The following is a 14,476-nucleotide window of genomic DNA, read 5'->3' as shown; positions in this document are numbered from 1 at the left end:
CCCAAATTTCCTTGATCCCAAGTTAATTCCTGCCAATCATCAGGCACGGGGAGAGAGGAGGCGTCGGGCTCCGAACTAAAACCTCAGAAAGGGAAATTTGAGCTCCTGGAGCAGGAATGCAGGGGTTGGGAAAGGGGATGGATCCTGTTCTCCCTTCCCATGGGATATCCCTGATCAAATCCTGCTGGAAAAGCCAAATCCATTCATCCAAATCCATCCAATCTGAATTATCGCCCTTCCTGAAACCAGGATGCGCTTCCCAGCAGCTGGAAAAGTCGGGAATCTCCATCCATTCCTGCAGGAGTGGTGTGTGCGCATCCAGAAAATCCCGGGATCAAACTTTTGGAATTCACACACACACACCAAAAACCACAAAACAAACAAACAAAAATCCCTAAAAAAAACAACCAGACAAAAAGGCACCAGGGGGCTGTAAGAAAAAGCAATGCAAAAATCGAGATTTTTTATTATTCGGAAGTCCAAAATTGAAAATAGCTTTGAAATTCCGCAGGGAACGCCGGGAACACACGGAAAAGCCTCATATACAGAGACAGATAAATTAACTGGGAATTCTGCAGACAAGCCAGGGACATGGAGAGATTCCATATGTACATTTTTATGGAAACCATTTATACACTTTATTACATTTACAAAAAAAAGCTGATTTTTTTTTCTACTACTTTTTTTGTTTGTTTTTCCCTACGATAATGAAAAAAAAAATTACATTTTATTTTTTTAATTTATTTTTTAGCTGTACAAACTTTTAATTAATAAAAATATATCTCTGTACAAAAGAGGGATTTGAGCTTTTTTTGTGTTTTTTATAATTTTTCTCATTTTTTCCCTTTCTTTTTCTTCATTTTTTTCCCTTTTTTTTTTTTTTTTTCGATTTTTTCCCTTTTATTTTCATTTTTTTTTCCATATTGTTTTTTACCATATGCAAGTCCTCTGGGCACAAGGATGGAGAATGGCATGGAGCAGATCCCACACAGATTGCAAAAAAATAGGATAAACCCCTTTTTCCACTTCCTTGGCTCCCTGGGCAACAGCAGGAAAAGGGAATTCATGGATCCAAAGCAGCGAATTCCATTGAAGTCGAGTTCCCCCTTCTCCCTTCCTGGGTGGTTTTAAATATTTTGGATTTATTTTGCACTCCTGGATGTGAGATTCCCCTCATTTTTCCATGGAATGAGAGGGAGCCATGTGTGGGAAGCCAATGTGCATCACCTGGACCAGTCAGGAGAGGATTCCCTGGATTCTGGACAGGAGTTTGGAAGGATCCAAGCTCTGCTTCTAAGGATTGTTGGAGTTTTGGGTGCTGGAATTGGGATCAGGACGTGTTGGGGCAGGAGCAGAGCAGGGGGCAGGGTTGGGCTGTGGGGTTTTTTTAGGGATAATTGAGCTTGGGAAAGACCAGAGATGGGCCAGGAGAGCCCAGCTGGAGGCAGGGTGGGATCCAAGGATTCCAAGGGGTTCTCCCAGCCTTGTTCCAGCAGTGGCAGGATGGAATGATGGAGAGGGGACAAGGGAAAAGGAGAATATTCCCTTGGAGTCTCACTGGGATTTGTGTCCATGAGCTGGGAAGGACAGACACCATCCCAATCCAGCTGGCATTTCACCCTGGAATCCTCTCCAGGTGGGAGCACAGCCGACCCCAGTGTCCCCAAATCCATGTGGGAACATTTCCCTGACCCCTGCCCACACCGGATCGGGGCTCTGGCTCCCACTTCCCAGGGAGAAATCGGCACCTTGGTGGGATTTTTGGGAGCTGAGGTGGCATTTTTTGGCAGGCTGGGAATTCTGCTCCCTCTGGGAGAGCTGAAGGAGAGCCAGGAGTAACAAAAATAAAACTTTGATGTATTTGCACCCAGAAAATCAAGGATAAACCAACAAAAATTCCCAAATTATCCAATGGTTTTCAGCAGGCAGAGGTTCAGGGAGGAGAAAATCCATGGTGGAACTGGGGTATGGATGGAAACCCCATTCCAGTGGGTTCATTCTGATTTTCCTTGGAGCCTCCTGGACTCAGTGACCTGGGAATGGCACCTCTGCCTCCCCTGATCCTAAAATAAGTGACTCCAAGCAAACTCTGGATCACAAGGACACAGAGGAGGGAAATGTCAGGCTGCCTTCCCTGCTCCCACAAAATCCCAGGAAACCTCAGAGCCCCTGGGAAGTAACAGGAGCAGCTCGGGATGGGAATTAAAACTCCTCCTGCTTTGTCCTTTGGAGGATCAGTCTGAAAAGGGCAAAGGATTTGGGAAGCTTTTGGGGGAATTAGGGTTGGTTGAGTTCTTTTCAGAGAGGATTTTTGTCCCTTTGGATATTCCTGTCCCTTCTGGAATCGTCTGGCAGTGAATTCCTGATCAGGGATTTGGGCCCAGCTCAAATCAGGGGGAACACAGGGCAGGAAAAGCCCAGCCAGGAATGCCCAAAGGAAAATCAAAGACAGGGAAGAGGGGAAAAGCTTTGGGAAGCTTTCCCAGGTTTTGGGAAGGTCCCATTTTGAAAACTCTTCCTGGGTAGAAAATCCAACAAAGAAATAACCCAGAAACACAAATATAGAAAAACAAATCCTTGTCCTGGATACAGGGAATTTCCATGAATCCAGCCAGGAATAGCCAAAGGAAAATGAATCACAGAGAAGAGGGGAAAAGCTTTGGGAAGCTTTTCCCAGGTTTTGGGAAGGTTCCTGTTGAAAACTCTTCCTGGGTTAGAAAAACCAACAAAGAAATAATCCAGAAATCCAAATGCAGAAAAGCTAAATCCTCATCCTGTCCCATCCAGGTGTTTTCCATAAATCCAGCCAGGAATGCCCAAAGGAAAATCAAACACAGGAAAGAAGGGGAAAGCTTCCCAAGGTTTGAAAAGCTCCCATTTGAAATCCCTTCCTCTGCTCAAGCCCTGGGGTAGAAAATGCAACCAAAAAATAACCCAGAAACCCAAACCCAGACACACAAATCCTCATCCCGTCCAATCCAGGTGTCTTCCACCAATCTAGCACCTTGTGCACGACTTCTTTGTTGCCCAAGCTCTTCCCAAAGTTTGGGAAGCTCCTTCCAGGAACACTGGGAGCAGCTCGGGAAAGCCTCCCACCACCAGGCCTTCCCAAGGTCTCGGAGCGGGGTGGGAAGCGGCAGCGGAGCCGGAGCAGAACCTTTGGCTTGGAGATCCAGCAGGATGGAGCAGGTGGATCCAGCAGCCCTTCGGGAATTCCAGGGAGGTGCAGCAGCTTCTCCGCAGCCTCGGCAGGGAGCAGGGAGGTGGGGAGGGGATGGATGGATGGAGAGGTGGGACAATCATCCACTGGACACCGATCCCGGGAATCTGGGAAAGCAAAGAGTTGGTTATGACACATGGAAATGCTGGAGAAGTGACTTGGTTATCCTAAAATTGGAGTATTCCAGATGGAAGGGCTCTACAATCCACAATGAACTTTAGATTACTTGAAAATGTAAATCCTGGATCCCTGTGCAAAATTCCCCATCTGGAGTCACCCAGGGAATGATCCCTCTCAGAGATCCATTTTCTCTCTGCAGTAGAATTTAAAATTCCAAATCCCTGTGCAAAAGACCCACAAAATCCTTTGGGCACTGCTGGGACCACTGCTCCCACAGAGCTAAATGAGGGTGGGTTTGGGTGGGATATTGGGATGAAATTCCTCCTGATTTCCAACCTAAACCTTCCTTGGAGCAGCTTAAGGCTGCTTTGTCCTGTCACCCCTCGGGTCTAACTCCTGGCTCTGCCCATGACATTCCAAGACCCACAAGATCCCTTGGGCAACCCTGGGCCTCCTCTGACCCCCTGCTCTCACTAAAGAGAGCTAAAGGAGAGTGGGATATTGGGAAGAAATTCCTCCTGATTTCCAGCCTAAACCTCCCCTGGTTCTTAAGGCTGTGTCTTCTTGTCCTATCAACCCTCAAGTCCAACTCTTTGCCCTGCAAGGACCTTCCAGGACTCACAAGACCCCTTTGACCCACTCCTTCATTAGAGCAAAAAGAGTTGGTTTAGATGGGAAATTGGGATGAAATTCCTCCCTGTGAGGGCCATGAGGGGATGGGATGGAATTCCCAGACAATCTGTGGCTGCTGGAAGTCTTCAAAGCTGGCTTGGAGCAACCTTGTCTTGGGGGAGCCCTCACTGCCCACAGAACCAGCTGAGCTCTAAGAACCCTTCCTGATGCCTCAGGATTTCAGCTTTTCTGTTTTTCATACATTTGTAACCCTGCAGTTCTTCAGTGTGTAACTCCAAACTCCACACACAGTGTGAGCTGCTGCTTTCCCATTTGGCTCAGACACAGCAATTCCTCTCCAGGCCTGGCAATCAAGGACACCTCACTGCCTCAGGCCCCCAGAGATGGAAACAAAAGGGAGTTGGGGGCAGCAAACTTGGGGTAAATGACTTCATTACCTGAAGCTGGAATTGGGAGATTAACCCCAATGTGCAAATGGGCCAAACTTATAAAAGTGTGAAACCCCTGACCCGTGGTCCATTTTGGGTGCAGCCCCTGGGGGGCTTTGTCTGCCTGAAATGTCCCTGAAGGCCTTTCAATAAACAGAACTGCTTTTTATTCCCTGAATTCTGTCTGGCCTCTGTTTTTAGGTAGCTCCAAAAAGCATCAGTTTCGGGAAAATGATGTTTTCATCACTTATGGGACAGTGAGACCTCTGGAGAATCCTCTCCAGCTACAGCCCCCAACAACTCCACACATTCCATGATCCAACAAGAACCCTTCCAACTCCACACACTCCATGATCCCATGAGAGCCTTTCCAACTCCACACATTCCATGATCCCAGAGAATCCTTCCAACTTCACACACTCCATGATGCCAGAGAACCCTTCCAACTGCACACACTCCATGATCCAACAAGAGCCCTTCCAACTCCACACATTCCATGATCCCAGAGAACCCTTCCAACTGCACACATTCCATGATCCCATGAGAATAATTCCAACTCCACACACTCCATGATCCCATGAGAATAATTCCAACTCCACACACTCCATGATCCCATGAGAATAATTCCAACTCCACACATTCCATGATCCCATGAGAACCCTTCCAACTCCACACACTCCATGGATCCCAGAGAACCTTTCCAACTCCACACACTCCATGATCCCAGAGAACCCTTCCAACTCCACACACTCCATTCATCCCATGAGAACCTTTCCAACTCCACACACTCCATGATCCCAGAGAACCTTTCCAACTCCACACACTCCATGATCCCATGAGAATAATTCCAACTGCACACACTCCATGATCCCATGAGAATAATTCCAACTGCACACACTCCATGATCCCATGAGAATAATTCCAACTCCACACACTCCATGATCCAGCAAGAACCCTTCCAACTGCAGCCGCTCCATGACCCCAGGATCCCGAGGGGACAGTGGGGCCGGCAGGGGTGGCCCTGTGCCACTCACCGTGTGGGGACAGCGCTATACAGCCGTGCACACCGTGCTCACTGTGAACTCGGCCTCGCCGGCCATGATGTCCGAGGGCTGCAGGTTTCGGTCGTACATGGGGTTCTCGAAGGTTCCCCTCACGTTGGTGTTCTCGTGGCCAGCGTAGCCATTGAATGGGACTTTGGGTCTCCTCCTGCAGGATCAGGGACAAAACCCACACAGGTGACAGCCCTGAGGGAGGGCACTGACAGGGGAAATGCCTGGGGATGGGGCTGAAAAATCCAGCCAGGGATTTGCAGCATTGATCAAGGGTGGGGAATGCAGGAACAGAGAGATCTCAAAGCCTTGAGCATACAGACCCAGAGACAGAGATGGATACAGAGTCTGACCTGAGAGCTTGGAGAAGGCTTGGAGCTTCACAACAATGAAGCTTTACAAACATGAAGTAAGAATAGAAGCTTGTAGTTTAAGAAGAAATACGTTTTAAGCACGCTTTAAGCAAGTAAAAGCATGCTTTATATAAATGAATAAATATGTTAAGTAAGGTAATAGAGATTTTGAAGTTTAACATATAACCTGTTAAAGAGTTAGTAAGAAATTATAGATATAGCAATGTAAGTTTCTGTAGTGTTCTATGATTGGATGAAAAAAGACACATAGCAGCAGAATCGTGTGAAATGAAACAATTAGTGATCAGTTTATGAAGATGCTGGTGAGCTTTTGTCTAACTTGTTGATTGGTTAAAAAGTTTATGCAAGACATTGTAACTAGAATTTAGACAGCTTCTGAGGTGATGGTGTTGAATGTAACATCTGAAGTAGTCTCACTCTTCCATGAGACTGATGGGCTATGCAATAAAACACTTTTTCTAACATCACTCTGTTGGCCTCACCTGCTCTGATCCCAATAATCAGGAACAAACCCAAGTTTACACCACATTCAAAGCCATGGGCAGGGGGGAAATTTTAGCTTTTTATCCTCCTGAATGTGGCTACAAATCCCATTAATGGCCAGCAAAATCCTCTCTGCTCTCCTCTCCCCAGCCCTCACCCCACCACGCTTTATTTTCCCAGCTCCTGAATTAAACCAGCCCAAAAGGAGGTGATTTTAAGCCCAGCTCACCAATACTTCCCTCAAATCCCTGAATTTCTTTCACCTTTTGGAATTCTTGCCCCAAACCCACCTGTGTTTGCAGAGATAAAGCACAAACCCCGCAATAACCTCCCCAACCCTCTGTTTTTATCCCACCCCTGATTTAAACCAGCCTAAAAGCGGGGGATTTTAAGCCTAGCTCTGATATTTCTCTGAATTTCTTTCACCTTTTGGGATTCTTGCCCCAAACCCACCTGTGTTTGTAGAGATAAAGCACAAACCCTGCAATAATCAGGGCGATGAAAGGCACAAGGATGGCGGCTGCCACGGAGCTGCTGTTGGATGCAAAGTGGTGGCCGATGGACTCGGGATCGTTCTCCATCATGCTGATGTCTGGAACACAGCAGAAAGGAACACATTTCCCACATTTCCAAGCCCCTGCTGGGGGAAAAGGGCTTGGCTGGGGGTGCAGGTGACACCAGCAGCAGAGTGAAGTGGTGCTGGAAAAGGGAATTTAAAAATGGATGTGCAAGGATGGAGATCCAGCCTAACTTAGGCCTCACTGTGTTTTTTAGATCTGTATTTAAAGAGAGGTGTAAATTGATTCATTTTGCCAAAAAGATCCATCTTGGAAATGGAAAAATGGAAAATTCCACAGATGCTGAAGGGTTCAGTCTGCAGCCTTGGAAAGAGCTTGGGTTAATGTAATGATGAAGGTACACAGACATTGGGTCGAGAAATTATAAACTTACGTTCCTGTAATTAAGAATATGTCTTAAGTAGGTAAGAAATTATATTAGGTAAAACAGTTTGAGGTTTAAGCTGTAATAGTGTGAGTTATAGAGATCTAGAAACTGTAGTGGAGGGGTATTTGAGTATGTGACCTGCCAGCTTAGTGGCTCAGAGACAGATGCAGTGCAGCAAAATTAAGCCAAGGTGAGAGGTTAATAAGTGAAAACAAGTCTTGTGTCCACTGTCTATTGGGCCAAAATGTTACATATATTTATATATAATACACTACTGTGCAAAGAGGAAACTCGTGTCTTCCTTGAGCCATGGCTGACTTGTTGCTCCTCTAAATCTCACACCTTGAGACTGATCTCTTATCAGGCTGCTTGAGCAATAAATCATCTCAAAGCAAGGTGGTCCCATCCCTGGTTCCTTGTCTCAACACTTGGATGCATAAAGTTGGGCTTTAAGGAGACTCTGAAATGCTGCACTAAGAAGCATCCATAAAGGTGACGAGATCCCAGCAATCCTGAAGGATTAAAGAGCTCAAACCACGCTTTAAGAGGTATTTAGGAGCTTAAACTTCGGGTGGTTTAAGCTCCCAAGAGCCGCTGTGACTTCTGGTGGAGACACTTTCTGTGGGGGGGATGGGATTTGGGCTTGGCAGGGATCTGGGAATTTGGAAAAAAAACATGTCCAGGTGTTTGTGCTTCCAAGCTTTCCTTGTCTTTGGAAAACAGCCTGGTTATCCCTCGTTTTGTTCCCAAATTATAAATTTTATTGTTTATTTTGTGCTGTTTGTCTTCCACAAACCTCAAGTTCAGCAGAACTCAGAAAGTATGGAAAATTTAACCCAGGGATTGGAGAAACATTCCCTGCCTGGAAACCCCCAAAATGGAGCTTTTGGAATCAAGGGAAAAAGGAATTTTACCGAGTCTCTGGAGGCCAAACTGCCCGAAGCCTTTGCCACGCACAAAACCCTGGTACACGAAGGTGCCACTTGAGGACTCCGATGAGACCTGTGGAGAGGGGAAATCAATGGATTTATCCAACATTTCCCTGAATTTAACACCCAGCTCATCTCAGTCCTTTCCAAGCACATTGATTTGATGCAATTCCCCAGAAAATCCTGGCATTTTTTAAGCAGTTTCACTGCCCAACAGCTGAAAATTCTCCCATCTCAAAGGAAGGGAAGGCAAAAAAATCTTGTTTGCAATAAATCAAGAGGACATTGCTGATTCCAGAGGGAGAGGGAAGAAGCAGCCATAGGTCAGTCAGATCCACTTTTTTTTCCAAGTTCCAGTGGATCCCTAAAGGGCTTGGGGAACTCCCAGACACAGGCAGAGGGTGAGGAGTTGGCTCCATTAGGGAAAATCAGCTCCACCCGGAATGAATCCCACTGTTTTTTCCTCCAGCATTACCTGGGAGATGATGGATTCCAAACCCCAGGGGAAAAAAACCAACTCCTAGCTCTGGGAATTATCCCCCAGCTCCAGGGAAGGGAAATCCGGGCTGGGAAAGCCGTGGGAAGGGGATTTTGTGCACTCACGTGTCCATCCAGAGCCCATTTGTCGTTCCGGAACTTGTTGGCAAAGATCTCCAGCGGCCCCATGATCTGGTATACCTGGAGCAGCAGGTGCACATCTTCCTTCTTATAAATCCCTGGAAAAGAAGGGATTTTGTTGGCTCTGGATCACTCTGGCTTGAAATAATCGAGTGGGAGGGCAGAGAAACCACGTCAGGGTTTGAGTGGACACCAGCCCTGTCACTGGGATGCACTGGGAAACACAGACCAGGATATTGAAGATATTTTCCTCATGGGAAAGGACTCAATTTCATATTTAATTAATATTCAGGTTCTGCTACTGGATCAGGAAGACCCTGGTGCTCCAGGAGGGCAGGGACATGGAACACTCGTGGAATCATGAACTGGAAGCAACTCCCAAGGACCATCAAAGTCCAACTCGCATAACTTTATATTTTTTGCCAAAAGTTCCAAGTCCTACCTCAGGTGCCTCCAGGGATGGAGGACTCCAAACCTCCCTGGGCAGTTCCAAGGCCTGACCACCCTTTCCATGCAGAAATTTTCCCTAATGTCCAACCTGGCACAGGTTGAGGCTGTTTCTTCCTGGGAGCAGAGCCAGCCTGGCTGCCCTCTCCTGTCAGGGAATTGTGGGGAGCCCCCTGAGCCTCCTTTTTCCAGGCTCCACCAGGAGTTCTCCAGACCCTCTCCCAGCTCCATTCCCTTCTCTGGACATGCTCCAGCCCCTCAATGTCTTTCTGGTCATGAGTGACCGGAACTTGACACTGTAGGAATCCAGAAATGGAGAGACATTTCTCTGTTTGTTCTATTCTCCAAAAAAGTATCAATCCTATTTGCTATTGACAGAAAGGCTTCCAAATATCCCTGGGTAAATCAGGATTTATAGAAAATTAAGTAGAAAGTAGTAAAATGTTTAATATGCCACTGAGGTGAAAAATATAGATTTTAGAGGGGTTTAATACATGGAGCAAAGATGGAGGAAGAAAAGTGTGGATTTTAGCTCTTCTTCCTTCTTCTCCATGATCCTGCAGTTTTTGAGAGCACAAAGAATGATTGGTGTAGGGTTAGTCGCAGTTTTAGTTACGTAGATATAGAAAACTTATTTGTTAAAATATAAGAACAATACACGTGTCTGTAGTTAATAGGGTAAAAATGGATATAAAGGTGAAGCAGCCACGTGGTTTGGGGCCATTTTGTGCCATCAGAGCAAAATGAGCCAGGTTGTGGTGAATTGAACTTGTGCAGAAAGTCTGGAGAGACCTGCCAGGTTTTGTAATAACATCCTAATAAACAGGAGGAATGAGATTTTAACGAGCTCAGGAGTTTCCTTCAAACCCAGAGAGCTGAGATAAGCGGGACTCCCCACTTTGGGAGGATCCCAAAGGAGCTCAGCCCAAAGGGGACTGAGAAATCCAGGAGGAAAGAAAAATACAGAAGTGTAGAAGAAGAGAGAGAAGAAGAAGAACAAAAGAGGTTACAGACACAGCCCTAGAGGTGTGGCAGCAGTGCCAGCACAGGAGACAGTCCCTGCCCTGGCAGTGCCAATGCCACCCCTCCCAAAGTGCCAATGCCAACCCCTCCCAAAGTGCCAATGCCACCCCTCCCAAAGTGCCAATGCCAACCCCTCCCAAAGTGCCAATGCCACCCCTCCCAAAGTGCCAATGCCAACCCCTCCCAAAGTGCCAATGCCACCCCTCCCAAAGTGCCAATGCCACCCCTCCTGTCCCTCACCGGACACCTGGAGCTCCACCCCGCTGTGGTCGATCAAGGTGGCGTTGACCTTGCTGGTGCTGGGGTCGAAGCTGGTGACAGAGAGCATGGCTGGCTGCTTCTTCCCCATGTACTCGTAGGAGCCTTTCCACAGGGAATTCCTCGCAAACACATCCGCAGGCACTGGAATTACAGCAATGGGAGATGCAAAAAAAAAGCCAGGAGCGTTTCTATTTTTCAGGGAAAGAAACAGAGCAGGATTTCTGCTCGCTGACAAAAATTAAATTAATTTAAATTTATTTAGTTTCGTTATAAATATATTAAATATATTATAATGATAGTATATTATAAATATATTATGTATTATAGTATTTGTTATAAATTATATATTATATTCATTAACATAGTTATTATAATATTTATTTTACACTATGTAAATATATATAAATTATATATTAATTCTATATTATATATTAAATATATTAATATTAACTATATATTAATATATTAATAATATATTAATATATTAATATTATATTTATTATATTTAGTAATTTTTTAAAATTGTATTTTAAATATCTTAAATCCCACCCGCTCTGTGGGTGCCATCACCATGGGTGAACACAAAGCCAAAACCAGTGCCTTTAATTTGGCTGTTGTGACCAAAAATTCAAGGCAATTTTTAAAAATGAACCAACCCTCAAAAGAATTTACTAGGAAAAGTTAACTTAAAATAAAAAAGGCCAACTGTAGAAGATCCTGGAATGGCTGGAGTGCTCTGGGAAGGGGAGTGGGTGTTGATGCCCAGCTCCCATAAGGATGCTGCTGGCTCTCCAGGGAATGGGATGGGGTGTGTGGCAGTTTCCAGAGCTCCCAGGAATGCAGGAGGGTGGATGTGGTGGGGTGTGTGGCAGTTTCCAGAGCGCCCAGGAATGCAGGAGGGTGGATGTGATGGGGTGCAGGGATGTATCCATGGGGATCAGCCCCCCATGAACCCTCACCTGAGACCTTGGCGAGTGGCGGCTCCCGCGCAGTGCCCACAGGCCTCCCGCTGGGACGGACATCGGCTGCGACAGAGGGGAAACTGGTGAATATCGAAGGCTCTGGCACTGTCCATCCCACAATTCCTGAGGCTGGAAAAGCTCTCCAAGGTCACAGAGTCCAAGCTGTACCTGGTGCCCACCTTGTGGCCCAGCCCAGAGCACTGAGTGCCATGGCCAGGCCCTCCTTGGCAACTCCAAACCGCTCTGGGCAGCTCCTGCCAAGGCCTGGCCACCCTTTCCATGCAGAAATTTTTGCTAAAATCCAGCCTCAACTCCCCTGGCCCAGCCTGAGGCCGTTCCCTCTCCTCCTGTCCCTGTTCCTGGCAGCAGAGCCCGACCCCCCCGGCTGTCCCCTCCTGCCAGGGACTTGTGCAGAGCCAGAAATTCCCCCTGAGCCTCCTTTGCTCCAGCCTGAGCCCCTTCCCAGCTCCCTCAGGAATTCTCCAGCCCCTTCCCAGCTCCCTCAGGAATTCTCCAGCCCCTTCCCAGCTCCCTCAGGAATTCTCCAGCCCCTTCCCAGCTCCCTCAGCAATTCTCCAGCCCCTTCCCAGCTCCCTCAGGAATTCTCCAGCCCCTTCCCAGTTCCCTCAGCCCCTCCTGGGGCTCCAGCCCCTTCCCTGCCCTGGACACGCTCCAGCCCCTCCGTATCCCAAACGGAGGAGCCCAGAACTGGACACTCGAGGTGTCCCTCACCAGGACAGGGGACAATCCCTTCCCTGCTCCTGCTGGGCCATCCCTTGTTGGGAAGGTAGAATTAGAAAGAAATTATAAATACGACTCTTTAGCCAGAAAGGCTAAGGAAGAAATACAAATGAAAGCACGGTTTGAATAATTCAAAGAAACCAGAACACATTCTTTCCCCCAATAAAACTGAGACCCCTCTTCCCAACCTTATAAGAAAAGGTCTGAAGAACCCTGAGATAACTAAAAATATGCAAAAGCAGCAATTTTCTATAGGTCTCACACAAATGTTACTGTATTAGTATACTTAGAAAGATTGGTTAGTGAAGGAATAGAATATTCAATGTATAGATTATATAAGTGATTGTAAAAGAGAGCTCTCTCTCTTGCTACGCTCTCTTGCTGCTCTTTTTCCTGCTCGTTCCTGCTCTTCTTTATCCTCTCTTTTCCTGGCTCTCTCACTTCTGTTCTGTTCCTCTCTTTCTTAGCAATCTTAAGTCTTGAACTCATGTATTCGTATTTTACCCCCTTTACCCTCTCTGAGCCTGCTTTGAGCTCTATCTGCTGGCTCATAGCAGGCTCTCTCTCCCTCCCACGCCCTGAAATAAACTCCTAACATCTCACTCGATTATAGAGGTCTCTGCCGTGTTTCAGACTGTCCAGCACCCCAAAGTGTCTCTTACACTCCTGATCCAGGCCAGGTGTCACTAGCCATGTGGGCACACCTGGCTCACGTCCAGCTGCTGTCCCTCAGCACCCCCAGGTCCCTCTCTGCCTCTCAGCCCCTGTCCCCAGCCTGTCCTGCCTTTCCCTCTGCTCCAATCCCAAGTGTCCAGGAGAGCCACAGGGCTCCATTTCAGTGGATCAGAATATGTTCCACATGCCAGACTGTAGCAGGTAAAATGTGGGGGAGATTTTTGACCTTTGCAGGGGCTTCTAGACCCAAAAACCTCCCCAGAACATCCTCAGGTGACTCATTAGGGAAAGACTGGAGGTGGCACTTGAGTGTTGGGTCACAGGTTGGACTTGATGACCTCAAAGGCCTTTTCCAACCTTATTCTGGGGTTCTGCTGTTGAGACCAATGGTGAAGACCTTCCCACCAAGTCAAAATCAGGCTGGGCTATCCCATAGCTTTAAAGAGAAAAAAAGTCATGGCTGAAAACGCCTCCCTCCTTCCTTGGAGTTCTGATCCCAGAACTGAATCTTGGGTTTATCTGTAGGTTAAAAACCACCTTTGAAGGAACTCAAGGCCCAGGATCTCTACAAGCTGAGACCCTGGGGAGGGTCTCAGAGCCCAGCTGGTCCTCCCAGCCCCTCACCCAGGCAGATGGGGGGTTTCCCTGTCCAGCTGCCGTCGGCTTTGCAGGTGCGGTGCTCGGAGCCCCCGGTGAGGTAGAAGCCGCTCTGGCAGGAGTAGATCAAGGTGTAGCCCAGGGAGGGCAGGTCCAGGGCACCCACGTTGGCATGGGATGGGGTCTCAGGCTGCTTGCAGTGGTGGGCTGGAGGGGACAGGGAAAACAGCTGAGAGAAATCACCTGTGGTTTCACAGGGAGAGCAAAAAGCGATACCGTGACATCAACAGGGGACTGCTGATGAAACTCCTGGAAGAGCTTCTACACCACAGGGTAATTTTTCCCAGTTGGAGGAATTAATAAGGAGCTTCCCATGCTGGCTTTCTCTTCCTGGCTAAAGTTGAACCCGGCTCCAGCTTGATGAGCTGAAAATCAGGATTGGCCTCCCCTATTTTTAAGGGAAAAAGGCAAAACACCAAAGGGTACTGAAGCACCTCTGAGCTCAGAACTGAGTGCCAGGTGTGGGTGCAGACTGAAAACTGCCTTTGCAATCTCATATTCTCCCTAAAATCCAATACATTTCCTCCAAGAATCCATTTTTCAGGGCCTGGCTGTGGGCCCCAGCTCCCCGTGCCATTGCCAGGACTCACGGACGCAGTCGGGCTGGACGCCGCTCCAGGTCAGGTTGGGCAGGCAGGTCCTGGTGGTGGAGCCCTGCAGGAGATATCCCTTCTGGCACCTGAAGAGCAGGATGCTTCCCACCTGTCCCAATGGGAGACAATCACTCAGCTTCCCAGGGATTGCCAGGCCTTCATTCCATGTGCTTCCAAAGGGGCCATTCCCGTGTCCCCACCCCTGACAGGAGCAGCTCTGCTCCCAGCCGAGCAAAAATCCCACTTATGGTGTCTCCAAATTAATTAAACCTAAAATTAATTCATTAAACCCCATGATTAAGGTAACTAATTAGC

The 14,476-nt window shown here is 47.5% G+C and overlaps 1 protein-coding gene across 1 annotated transcript in view; it reads right to left on the bottom strand.

Moving 5' to 3' along the window:
• Positions 1-461: 461 nt before the first annotated feature.
• CSMD2 (CUB and Sushi multiple domains 2) overlaps positions 462-14,476 on the bottom strand; it is a 278,621-nt gene continuing 264,606 nt past the window's right edge. Inside the window, exons 64-72 of the mRNA XM_058856609.1 lie at positions 14,159-14,270; positions 13,536-13,715; positions 11,493-11,558; positions 10,513-10,674; positions 8,788-8,900; positions 8,170-8,257; positions 6,764-6,902; positions 5,436-5,610; positions 462-3,327 (exon numbers count right to left, since the gene is read on the bottom strand). Coding sequence (XP_058712592.1) covers positions 5,451-5,610; positions 6,764-6,902; positions 8,170-8,257; positions 8,788-8,900; positions 10,513-10,674; positions 11,493-11,558; positions 13,536-13,715; positions 14,159-14,270 — 1,020 coding nt within the window. The 3' untranslated portion in view covers positions 462-3,327; positions 5,436-5,450. The remainder of the gene's footprint in view (positions 3,328-5,435; positions 5,611-6,763; positions 6,903-8,169; positions 8,258-8,787; positions 8,901-10,512; positions 10,675-11,492; positions 11,559-13,535; positions 13,716-14,158; positions 14,271-14,476) is intronic.

This window comes from Poecile atricapillus, chromosome 24 (assembly GCF_030490865.1).
Source record: "Poecile atricapillus isolate bPoeAtr1 chromosome 24, bPoeAtr1.hap1, whole genome shotgun sequence".
Lineage (NCBI taxonomy): Eukaryota > Metazoa > Chordata > Aves > Passeriformes > Paridae > Poecile > Poecile atricapillus.
This window is presented reverse-complemented; position numbering and strand designations above follow the sequence as displayed.